The following is a 13,760-nucleotide window of genomic DNA, read 5'->3' as shown; positions in this document are numbered from 1 at the left end:
GCTTTTGTTGTAAAAATGTTGAGGATATTGTCTCTTACATTACTAAAAGAGCCCTAAATAAAAGACCCATGAAAGAACATCCCTTTTAGAATTCAGTGCTTTTCCTACATTTTGTTTGCTGTCCCTTAGGAAATGGTACAATTGGTAATGTCTGACAGTTTTTTAAGAACAAAACATAAATGTTTAACATTTATTAATTTAATTAACCTTTAGAATAACCCTATAAAGCAGTGTCACAAATATCCCCATTTTACATATGAGGAAACAAGAAAGGTTAATAGGTTCTTGCTCAAAACCACACAGACAGCAAAGTAACAAAGCCAATTCACATCGAGGCAGTCTGGTTCCCGCAACTGTGCTCTTAAATTCTAGTAATAACAACCACATAACTGAATCTTTTTTTTCTTGCCTGAGCTGCCTCCCTAACAGCAACTACACAGGCCTTGTGTTCTGAATTCTTCCTTCTCCTAACTCTTACCTTCTACTATTCTTTTTCCCTTTTAAATAGATGCTGGTAACATATGCCATCTCAAATCCTTTTTACTGCAAGGCAGGGCTAAAATAATTAACTTAAAGCAAATAGCTATTTATAGATTTAAACTAAACACAAAGAATGAATAGGTTTTAGAGTTATACAAGGTTGAGTCACTTAAGTCACTTAAACTCTAAATTTCAGTTTAAATAAGTCACTTAAACCCTAAATTTCAGTTTCCTCATCTGTACTATGAGGATACTATCTACCTCATGGGTTTTATTGTAAAATTTAAATAAGACTCTTAAAATATGGTTATTAGAAATTTTTAAATTATACATCTGGCTCATATTTAATTTCTGTTGTACAGTATCATGTTAGATACTGCAGTGAAAAAGAAACAGGTGAAATTAGCTTTAATAATATATTTTATTCAGCCCAATATATCTAAAATATCATTTCAACATATAATCAGCATATAAATTATTAGTTAGCTATTTTACATCTTTCTTTTGTACTAAGGCTTCTAAATACAGTATGTGTTTTACACTTACAGCACATCTTAATTTGTACACTACATATCCATCAGAAATATGTGAACTGTATTTAGATTTCATAAAACTCACAATTGATAAATAGATTCACATACCCAAGTTTTAAAACATATTTAAAAGTTTTCCAATAACTGCATCAAGTACCCACCCAAAATTTATTTTCCTTTAATATTCACCTCAGTTGAACTAGCCACATTTCCAAAGCTACACAACTAGTGGCTATCATAATGAACAGTGCACATCTAACAAATAAAATGCAATTAAAGGCTGGCTGTTTTTACACATAATTAAATGAAAATGACACTGTGATTCATACATGCAGGAGAGAGAATCTTGATAGGAACCTTTTTATGGGTACATTATAAAGGCAATTCCAATGGGTAGGGTACCAAATTACTGATACGGATAGGGCCGTGACTTATTCAGAGGGAATGTTTGAATTCCCTTATCCAAACAGAATGAGGGCCTTAAAATTATGATTCCTATTCCCACTCAGAAAAATCTTTATTTTTTTTGTATCAAAACTTTCCTTGAGTGTGAACACTCTCCGCCTAAGACTTAAATGTTTTATCTAATTAAGTTCCAAAACACCTAGACAGACCTGAAAAGCAGTTTTATTTAAACATGTTATAAAAATAAATCTTAGAGATATATAGAGAAAACTCCTTTACAAAATGAAATATCACCAAAGTCTATCCTATGATTTTAAATTCAAGAGTTTGTCTTTAAAGTACACCCTTTGGGGTTTCCCTGGTGGCGCAGTGGTTGAGAGTCCGCCTGCCGACGCAGGGGACACAGGTTCGTGCCCCGGTCTGGGAAGATCCCACATGCCGCGGAGCGGCTGGGCCCGTGAGCCATGGCCGCTGAGCCTGCGCGTCCGGAGCCTGTGCTCTGCAACGGGAGAGGCCACAACAGTGAGAGGCCCGCGTAACGCAAAAATAAATAAATAAATAAATAAATAAAGTACACCCTTTGGAGTATATAAATCTACTGTTTCCATGATGTTAACAGCAGTACACTCTGAGTGGAAGGATTAGGAGTCTTCCCTTCACTTGACTATCTAACTTAATGAGTCTACTTAAAATCAACCAAAAAGAATATATGAATATCTACTTGCTTTATACTAATTATGTCACATACTACATGCATAACCACACCTAGATCCATTTCTGATATAGTAAAAGCATATGACGTTTATTTACAGAAGACAGCTGTTGTTTTTGACTGCCTAGTATCTGGTCCTTTCCTCTGATATTAACACCTCAATTTTCCTTTGGGGAATTAATGCTCTCCCACTCTCAACCATGTATTTCCAGAGAGGCTGATCTCATTTCCTGCCCCAAAATGAGCATAAAAGTAACTCAGGTCAGCCTGGTAAAATTCAATCCCATTACTTTTGCTCCTGACGCACAGGCTCAGCGGCCATGGCTCACGGGCCCAGCCGCTCCGCGGCATGTGGGATTCTCCCAGGCCGGGGCACGAATCCGTGTCCCCTGCATCGGCAGGCGGACTCTCAACCACTGCGCCACCAGGGAAGCCCAATCCCATTACTTTTTTGTTTTAACCTAAGGGTAAGGGAATTTCCTTCCACTGAAGTTAATGAGCTGAACAGAAGATAAACTGATGACCATCTTTCCTGATAAATATATCAAAACATTAACAACATTATCTTTGAATAATGCAAATATGGGTAGTATTTTTTTCTACCTGTACCTAATATTGCACATTGTTTCTTTTAATTTTGCAGTCTTTTCCATAAAAAGACTACTTAGCATATAATTAAATTCTTAAGTGAAATAAAATTCAATAGCATTCATAAGAATTAAAAAACAACCCACTATACCCTTCTCTGTGACTCAATCTCCACAACAAACGTGGAAAGAAGAAAGCACTTATCACCAAGAATATCATGCCCAGACTGGCTGTATGTGTTTGTATGTGGGAGTAAATCAAGAGGCAGACCTGTACAGTGGTTATAGCTATCAAGGAATGAGGTAATTAGGACAAAATCCTTAAATCCTATTACTTGGCAACTACCTAATTTCTTTTACTTAAAAACATCTGTCAGTGTTCCTCATAGTATCACTGCACTGAGGAAATAATTAAGAAAACATTTAGCAAACTTTTTAAAATGTATACTCATTATAGTCCAGGCCCTCTGTCAGAACAATCACAATCTACTGGTTAATCCCGGTCAATCTTTAAACTCACTGCCACCATTAAAACATACCCTAATCCACATAATGAGAGATTCCCAATGGAAAGGAATTGATGGCAATATCATGCCTTCCCAGGTCTGCAGCTTTCTCTCTCAATTCTACCCTCAGTCCACAATAATCAGACTACAAGGACATCAAAAATAGCCTGTCCTCCCCAACAGGAAAGACTAACAATCCCTGACCTATTGACATTAAAATAAGAGTACCCTTGCTAGATGTGGTCTCAGCCCAGCCTACCTGTCCAAAGTGAGCAGGGTAGCCCAGCATGTGCATATATAGTAATTTTGCCACATTCCGACACCGGTATGTATTGTCTTCTTCTCTAAAAGATGACCGAATTGCAGCACATTCTTTCTGGATCATTTCTCGTTCTTCGGCTTGGGTTCGGGCTGTCCGGATGGTCCGGATCAGCTCCCGCAATCTGATGGGGGCTGGCATCCTCTGGATATGGAAAGACATTAAATAAAGACGTTCATATTTTTTACTACCAAAACCATTCACACAACTTCCCACACACATTTCTGATTTTTAAGAATTTAAGACTTGCTGAGTCCAGTAATACAAAGTTCCAGCAAAGCTATTACATACAAACCCCTCAATTCATTAAACCTCTGGAAAGAACACAAATAAAAATGTTAAGTATTAACTAAAGCAAAATAAGACATAAAATACACCAATGACGTAAAGCCTATCACTAATATCAAACTATCTTAGGAATTAACTCAACCCAAATCTTTAGGCAATCCTTAAATTAAGGAAAGGCCTATGCCTAACCTTTAAGAAGATAGATATTTTCTGCTCAACTGTTGTTAAACTCAACAAAGCTCAACAAAGTATCAGAGAAATACTGAATATGATCATAATTAAAGCTCAATTCAACAAAATGAAAGTTTAGGAGAAAAGACCAAATATCAGATTTAAACACCTTTCCAAGAAGCATAATCATCTCAGTATCCTAGGTACTCTTTGAAAATGAGATGAGGAAAAAAATAATAAACTGATCTCAGCATACAAAACTGTCAACTGAAAAAAACGCACAACCTAAGAACTGAGAACTATGTTTTATTCAGGGCATTACTGATGCCCAGGATACAGCATCTCAGATAGCTCTTCCAAAGAAGTAAGGGAGAAGCCAGGATATATAGGAGGTTTTGCTGTGGAAAAAAAACATGTAGTTGAACATCAAAAGATGACTGCTAATCCCAAAAACAGACGTCTCAAGGTAATGATTTTAGTGCTTTTCTATGTATGGGAAGACGCAAGAGTCTGGGCTGACTGAAATCATTCCTTTGATATGCATCTTAACTATCTAGGGCCCGTATCCTGTTTTTCTCCATCCCGAATTCCCCTCAAGGTGCACCATGCGGGACAGCTGCAGTGGCTGATGGTTTCACAGCTACAACATCCTTTGTTTACTGAAATGGCAGGTGACAAATTTTTGTCCAAAACACTACTGGTGTCATATTCTCATGAATATTTTTTAAAGTAATAATAATAACAGAGGACCTATAATAGACAAAACAATTACGAAAATTAAAAAAAAAACCCCACAGGTGGAGAATTTGCACTACCTAATTTCAAGAAATACTACAAAGCTACAGTAATCCAGACACTGTGGAACTTAATTTAAGGACAGACAGAGAATAATGGAGCAAAACAGAAAGTTTAGGAATAGACCTACACAAATATGTTCAACTGATTTTCAACAAAGGGGCCAAGGTTATTCAATAGGAGGAAGGATAGTCTTTCAACAAATGGTGCTGGCACAACTGGATATCTACATGAGAAGAAAAAAATTAACCCTGGACCCTAACCTCACACAATATACAAAAATTAACTCAAAATGGGACACAGAAGGAAATCTTTGGAAATGTGAGTTTAAGCAATCATTTCATACACAAGCAAAAAATACAAAAGAAATAATTAATAACTCACATTTTATAAAAATTTTTAACTTTTACCCTTCAAAAGATGTCATTATAAAAATAAGGCAAGCCACAGAAAGAGAAATAATACAATTCCTATCCTACAAAGGACTTGTATTTAGAATATATACTTCTACAACTCAAAAATAAAACAATCTTACTTAAAAATGGGGAAAAGATTTGAATAGACACTTCTCAAAAGAAGGTATATGAATGGCTGTAAGCACATGAAAAGATGCTAACATCATCAGTCAGCAGGGAAATGCAAATTAAACTATAAAGAGATATCACTCCACACCATTAGAATGGCTAAAATTGTAGGCAAAAATATAGAACAAATGAACTTTCACAGACTGCTCACGGGAATGTAAAATGGTTCAAATACTTTGGAAAACAGTTTGGCAACTTCATATAACGTTAAATATACACTTGGCATATGATTCAGCAAATCCACTCCGTATTTACCCAAGAGAAATGAAAATATATATTCTCACCAAGACATGTACACAAATGTTCAAAGAAGCTTCATTTATAATTGCCACAAACTGGAAACAACCCAAATGTCCATAAACAGGTGAATCATAATCAGTATACCCCTATAAAAGAATACTTCTCAGAATAAAACAGAACCAATACACAACATACAAGAGTCTCAAAAACATTCTGCTGAGCAAAAGAAACAAGAACAAGAGAGTACATGTTGTATGATTTCACTTATATGAAACTCTAAGAAAGACAAGTCTCACCTACAGTGATGGCAAAGAGATCAATGATTACCTGAGAGGATAAAGATAGGGACTGGACTGGGATGCAAGGAAACCTTCTGCAGTGATAGAAATGGATATATGCACTTCTTGAAATTCACCAAACTGTATACTTAAAACAGTTGCATTTTATTTTATACATATTATACCTCAAAGTTAAGAAAAATGATAGAATTAGATAATCATTACAATCACCTTCAGTACATATTAGCTGTGGAATCCTAAACCAATGACTTTCAATGTTGTTCTAATCTAATATACCAGGAGGATGTCCCACTCCAATCAGTTCACTATGGTATCAATCCTCAAGGTAGGGATAGTACATTAGGAATTTAGAAAAGTTCCCTAGGTATTGATATGCTCTGGTATATTGGCCCTCTTAAGATTGTGTGTCCTAAACTATGCAAAACTACCTGTATAAGGCTGTTTTGTTACTTTTTTTAATATATAAATTTATTTTATTTATTTATTTTTGGCTGTGTTGGGTCTTCATTGCTGCCTGCGGGCTTTCTCTAGTTGGGGTGAGCAGGGGCCACTCTTCGTTGCGGTGTGCGGGCTTCTCATTGCGGTGGCTTCTCTTGTTGCAGAGCATGGGCTCTAGACACGTGGGCTACAGTAGTTGTGGCTCGTGGGCTCTAGAGTGCAGAGCTCAGTAGTTGTGGCGCACGAGCTTAGTTGCTCCGCAGCATGTGGGATATTCCAGGACCAGGGCTCGAACCCGTGTCCCTTACACTGGCAGGCAGATTCTTAACCACTGCGCCACCAGGGAAGCCCCTGTTTTGTTACTTTTTAAAAGAACTATTCAAGGGTCTAGCGTTTGTAGTTTACAAAGCACTTTTACATTTATTATCTTCATCATCTCATTTGTTCCTTAGATCATTTTGAAGTAAGGGCAGAAAATCATTATCCCCACTTTGCCTTTGATGAAACTTGGTCTTAGAGCAACTATTCAACTTGCTTAACGTCACAAAGGCGGTAGCTGACAGAGCTAGCACCTGAACCTGGTATTAAAACTCCAAGAGTTCTTCCCAATACTTCAAAAATAAACATTATATTGGACTTCCCCAGCAGTCCAGTGGTTAAGACTCAGCACTTCCAATGCAGGGGGACATAAGATCTCACATGCCGTGCGGTGCGGCCAAAAAAAAAAATTTTTTTAATAAATAAATAAACATTATATATACATGAAATAATATGATTGCTAGGATTTGTTTTAAACTACTCCCGGGGGAGGAACTTCCCTGGTGGTCCAGGGTTTAAGAATCCGCCTTCCAATGCAGGGAACACACGTTTGATCCCTGGTCGAGGATCTAAGCCCGTGTGCCACAACTAGAGAGAAGCCCAAGCACCGCAACAAAGAGCCCGCACACAAAGAAGGATCCCGCATGCCGCGATGAAGATCCCAAGTGCCGCAACTAAGACTCAACGCAGCAATAAATAAATAAATAAATATTAAAAAAAAAGAAAATACTCCCAGGGGAAAAAATATTGAGGAAGGAAAATAGGAGAGAAAAATATGCAACAAAATGGGCAAAATATTGATCACTGATGAAGGTATATGATAAATACATGATGGTACATTATATTATTCTCTATTTTCATGTGTATTAGAAATTGTTCATAATCAAAAGCTTTTTAAAAGTCAAAAAGCCTCAACAGGGGCTTCCCTGGTGGCGCAGTGGTTGAGAGTCCGCCTGCCGATGCAGGGGACACGGGTTCGTGCCCTGGTCCAGGAAGATCCCACATGCTACGGGGCGGCTGGGCCCGTGAGCCATGGCCGCTGAGCCTGCGCCTCCGGAGCCTGTGCTCCACAACGGGAGAGACCACAACGGTGAGAGGCCCGCGTACCGGAAAAAAAAAAAAAAAAGCCTCGACAAACAAGGCATTTCAATCCTTAAAATTTTTCATAAATAATAAAAAATATTAATAGAGATCTAAATAAAGAACTACTTTTCACAATAACCATAAATACCACGAACTTCAGGATAAAACAAAATTTAAGGGTAAGCAAAACCAACATACTCTATATTCTTTCAACACAGTGAAATATAAGAAAAGCATAAAGCTACTACAGCTCTCAGAGATCAAGAACTAAATATAAAATCAGTTTTCAACTGTCTAAAGCCCAGTCACTGTACTTTCTTTCCTTCTTCTTTTTTTTTTTTTAATCTTTTGGCCATTCTGTGCAGATGTGGGAGCTTATTCCCTGACCAGGAATCGAACCCATGCCCCCTGCACTGGAAGCATGGAGTCTTAACCACTGGACTGCCAGGGAAGTCCCTGTACTTTCAAAGAGAATAGTATTTATTATCAACCCTAACTTGGTGTGTGGGGAAAAAGAGAAATCTAAAAATCAATCGAGATTAATGGTAATACTCTGCTAAGAAATAACTTCTCTCTAGGAAGACCTCAATGATTCTACAGAGCAAACAAAGACTATCAGAAAAAGCCTAAATCTAGTCCCAAAACGTGTAGTCCAATGGGAAAAATCACAAAAGTTTAAGCCAGCTGAGAGAAAAACAAGTTACCTGGAGCAATTTCTCAGTTATCAGCCTCAGAATCACAGAAATATAGTTTATTCCACTAGCTTTTTTTTTTTTTTTTGGCCGCACCATGCGGCATGTGGGATCTTAGTTCCCCGACCAGGGATCAAACCTGCGGGCCTTGCACTGGAAGCACAGAGTCTTAACCACTGGACCACCAGGAAAGTCTCAGAGCCACTACCTTTTTATGGAAGAAACTGAGGATGCAGAAAGTTAACTACCTCGCACAAGGTCACAGAATTAGTTGCTAAGGCTGCCTCTAGCTTAGAGAAAAGCAGTAATTTTTTTTCCCTTGGGCTATGACAACTTACTACTACTTGACTTCTTTATATATCACAGGAAGATATCTTAATAGGTGTCAACTAAAAAAATGCACATGGAAGTTGAGAATTATGTTTTATTTGAGGCATTACTGGAGACTATAGCCAGGGATAGAGCCTCTCAGACAGCTCTGAGGGACTGCTCCAAAGAGGTAATGGAGAAGCCAGGACACATGAGTTTTTGTAGGAAACAAAACAAAACAAAAAGAAACATGTAGTTAAACATCAAAAGATATTAATCACAGGGCTTCCCTGGTGGCCGCAGTGGTTGAGAGTCCGCCTGCCGATGCAGGGGACACGAGTTCGTGCCCTGGTCTGGGAAGATCCCACATGCCACGGAGCGGCTAGGACCATGAGCCATGGCCGCTGAGCCTGTGTGTCCAGAGTGCTCCGCAACCGGAGAGGCCACAACAGTGAGCGGCCAGCTTACCGCAAAAAGAAAAAAAAAAAGATGTTAATCACAAAAAACAGACATCTTAAGTTAATGATTTTAGTGCTTTTCTATGTATGGGAAAATGCAAGAGTCTAGGTTTACTGAAATCATTCCTTTGATATGCATCTTAACTACTGAGGGCTGGTATCCTGTTTTTCTCCATCCTGAATTCCCTTCAGGGTACACCACTGGGGGGCTGCAGGGGCAACAGTGGCTGATGGCTTGATGGCTGGAAACGCTCTTTGTTTACTGAAATGGCAGGCAACATTTTTTTTTTTGTCCACATAGGCATGAATGAAAAACAAAAGTTTATTTACATAGTACTGAATTTAGTTTATATTTAGTATATTTCAGAATATATTCTAAGATCAAAACTAAACAAAAAGTTCTAGTTCCAGTGAAGATGGGTATAAACAACACTCCATGGAGACTCCTTCCTCTCTCTCCTCTGAATGCAACTAAAATCCTCGACAAAAGGCATGCCACAGCTACCTGAGGACTCTGAAAAATAAATGACAGCAAGCAGACTGGAGAAAGAGAGCAGAATTTTAAGTTCCCTCAAACTGGCAAGAAGCTATCATTTTCCTCCAGTATTGCCCAGCCTGTACCCAAGGGCAGCCCAAAACCCAGAAGTGCTCGCTGGGTACAGAGAAGGAACTCTAAGAAAAACCCTCTCTTTCTGGTCCAAGGAGCAGGGAAAGAAATATAAAGGACAATGGAGGAAAAGGCTCTCTTTTGTTTAGTTTTGTCCTTCACTCCACCCGTGCCCCTAGGCAATACTGCAACGGTGCTGGCTGTGGCAGAAAAGCAATGGCAGTAACAGCCAGGCAGGCACCTAGAAACGGGGAAAGGGAGACTCTGCTCTTCTGACCAGAGGAGCTGTGATCCTAAGAGCATGGCATAAGTCACTCCCTATCCTCCCACTGCTTGATAAAGGGTGAATTCGCCAAGAAAATACAACAATCCTAATTGCAAACGTATTCGACAGTAGTGCTAAAACATATATGAGGCAAAAATTGACGGATATGAAAGGAAAAATAAACCACCACTCAATTATAGTTAGAGACTTCAACATGCTTTCTAAGAATAGAACTATAGACAGAGTATCAGCAAAGGTGTAAAAGACGTGAATGCCACTGTCAACTAACTGGATCTAACCAATATCTATAGAACACCCCAACCAACAACAACAGAATATACATTCTTCTCAATTACAGAACATTCACCAAGATAGACCATGTCTTGGGCCATTAAAAAAAAAAAAAGAATTCCCAGGCGGTCCAGTGGTTAAGAGTCGGTGCTTTCACTGCCGTGGCCGGGGTTCAATCCCTGGTTGGGGAACTGAGATTCCGCAAGCCACGCAGCCAAAAAAATAATTAATAAATTTAAACGAATGGAAATTATACAAAATATGGTCTCTGACTGTAAGGGAATTAAACTAGAAATCAGTAACAGAAAGCTAACTGTAAAACTCTCTGTGTACTTGGAAATTAAACAATACATTCCGAAATAATCCATGGGTAAAAGAGGAAATATCAAGGGAAATTCGTAAATACAGTGAACAAAAACATAAACACACATCAAAATCTGAGTTATACACTAAAGCAGTGCTTAGTGGGAAACATACAGCATTAAATGCTTGTATAAGAACAGAAGAAACATGTCAACAATCTGACAATATAAGGTTCTACTTTAAGAAACTAGAGGGAATTCCCTGGCAGTCCAGTGGTTAGGACTCCAAGCTTTCACTGCTGAGGGTACGGTTCAATCCAGGTCATCCGTGGTCAACCCTGGTCGGGGAACTAAGATCCCGTGAGCTGTGTGGTGCAGCAAAAAAAAAAAAAAAAAAAACAATACTAGAAAAATAGCAAAATAAACCCAAAAGAACTAAAAAAAGCAAATAATAATAATTTTTAAAAATCCAGAAATCAATTAAATTAAAAACAAAAAAAATATCAAGTCAATGAAACCAAAACCTGGTTCTTTGAAAAGACCAATAAAATTGATGAACCTCTGACCAGACGATAAAACAGAAACAATACAAATTACCAATTATTAGGAATGAAAGAGGGGATATCACCACAAACATCAGAAGGATAATTAGGTAATAGTATGAACAACTCAATGCACATCACACCTGGACATCCATATGCCAAAAAAAAAAAAAAAAAAGAACCTTGACCTAAATTTCACACCTATTAACTCAAAATGGATCATAGATCTAAATGTAAAACATACAACTATAAAACTTTTAGAAGAAAATATAGGAGAAAACCTTCATGACCTGGGGTTCGGCAGAATTCTTAGACATTATACCAAAGGCACAACCCACAGAAGAAAAAAATGATAAAACTGTACTTTTTTTTTCATAAAAAGTACAAACTTTTGTGCTATGAAAAACACTACTAAGAAAATGAAAAGACAAGTTACAGAGACTGGGATATTTGCAAATCACATATCAACAAAGGACATGTTATGTATTCAGAACATATAAAGAACTCTTTGCGGTACGTGAGCCTCTCACTGTCACGGCCTCTCCCGTTGCAGAGCACAGGCTCCGGATGCACAGGCCCAGCGGCCACGGCTCACGGGCCCAGCCGCTCCGCGGCACGTGGGATCCTCCTGGACCGGGGCACGAACCCGCGTCCCCCGCATCAGCAGGCGGACTGTCAACCACTGCACCACCAGGGAAGCCCTAAAGAACTCTTAAAAACACAACAGTTAAAACAAACCAACCCAGTTTTTTAAAACAGGCAAAAGATTAAAATGGATACTTTACCAAAAAGGTATAAGGATAATAAATAAGCATATTTAAAAGATGCTCAACTACATTAGGCATTAGAGAAATACAAATTAAAACCACAGTAAGATACTGCTACACACCTATTAGAGTGGCTAAAACACCAAGTGCTGGGGAGGATGCAGAGCAAATGGAACTCTCATACACCGCTGGAGGGGATGCAAAATGGTACTGCCATTCTGGAAAACAGTTTGACAGTTTCTTATGAACTTAAAACATACGCTTACCATATGACCCAGCAATCCCACAACTTGGAATTTATCATAGAAAAATGAAAACTTTTGTTCACACAAAAACCTATACATGAATGTTTATAGAAGCTCTGTTCATAACTGCCAAAAACTGGAAATAAAATGCGGTAAATCCATAGAAATGGAACACTATGTAGCAATTTAAAAGGGAACAAACTATTGCTACATGGCATTACACAGCTCTAAGGTATTATGCCTAATGAAAGAAAACTGTCTCAGAAAAGGTTACATATTGAATGATTCCATTTATATGAAATTCTCAAGAAGACAAAACTATAATGATGGAGAACAGATCAATGGTTGCCAGAGGTTAAGGTTGGGGAGACTAAAAAGGGACAGCCTGTGGAAGTTTTTCTGAGATGATAGAACTGTATGCTAATTGTGGTGGTTATTACATAAATCTATACATGTGTTAAAGTTCACAGGACTGTACACTTCAAAAAAGGTCGATTTTACTGTATGTTAACTAAAAAATTAGAGTTTTTAAAAAGTAAACAAAAAAGCCTTCAATTAAACAATTTAGACCTATTTGACCAGGTATAATAATATACACTTGGGATATTAAGTAGGCTAGTGAGAAAGTTACTAATTGTTCCAACCTGCTTTAAGACACATTTAACTGCTAATAAAACAAAACTGTTCAGCCTGTAAAAGATAATAGCAAACCCTTATTTAAGGGGTGGCTGAAGGCAGGTCTCACCTGAAAGATGAAGTCATGTTCTTTGCCAGTAAAGTAGGGATGGGTGACAGGGAACTAAAAGGTGCTCTACTGAGCTAACCCCCATGAAGGTGTGAAGGTGTCAAGCTGTCTAGAAAGGAGTTCCTGAGTGGCATGTTGAAACGTAGTGCTTTCCAAACACAGGCAGGTCAGAAAAGGTGTCTGTTAAGCCTGTTAAGCTATATCCCTTTTGGACTTCTAAACAGGTGAACTGAGACTAAAAGAGGATAATGCTTTAATTACATGGAGAGGGACAATGACAAATCTTTGAGTACTTGTATTTCTCTTTATTTCTACCTTAGGGCTTCCCTGGTGGCGCAGTGGTTAAGAATCCGCCTGCCAATTCAGGGTACACGGGTTCGAGCCCTGGTCCAGGAAGATACCACATGCCGCGGAGCAACTAAGCCCGTGTGCCACAACTACTGAGCCTGCGCTCTAGAGCTCACGAGCCACAACTACTGAGCCCGCATGCCACAACTACTGAAGCCTGAATGTCTAGAGCCCATGCTCCGCAACAAGAGAAGCCATCATAATGAGAAGCCCGCGCACCACAACGAAGAGTAGCCCCTGCTCACTGCAACTAGAGAAAGCCCGTGTGCAGCAAAAAAGACACAACACAGCCAAACATAAATAAACAAAACTATATTTCTACCTTAGATATGTAAGAAAGTCTATTCTAAAATTCCAGCCATTTCAAATCCTGCAAAAGAGAAAATCAAAAAGCTTGCATCTGGTCTTCCCTGGTGGCGCAGTGGTTCAGA

General features: G+C 38.5%; 1 protein-coding gene across 1 annotated transcript in view; it reads right to left on the bottom strand.

Annotated features, from left to right (window-relative positions):
- The window catches only part of AP1G1 (adaptor related protein complex 1 subunit gamma 1), a 79,545-nt gene that overhangs the window by 49,230 nt on the left and 16,555 nt on the right, over positions 1-13,760 (bottom strand). Inside the window, exon 2 of the mRNA XM_059999020.1 lies at positions 3,483-3,686. Within this exon, the coding sequence (XP_059855003.1) occupies positions 3,483-3,683 (201 nt within the window). The 5' untranslated portion in view covers positions 3,684-3,686. The remainder of the gene's footprint in view (positions 1-3,482; positions 3,687-13,760) is intronic.

The sequence above is a fragment of the Delphinus delphis genome, chromosome 20 (assembly GCF_949987515.2).
Source record: "Delphinus delphis chromosome 20, mDelDel1.2, whole genome shotgun sequence".
Lineage (NCBI taxonomy): Eukaryota > Metazoa > Chordata > Mammalia > Artiodactyla > Delphinidae > Delphinus > Delphinus delphis.
This window is presented reverse-complemented; position numbering and strand designations above follow the sequence as displayed.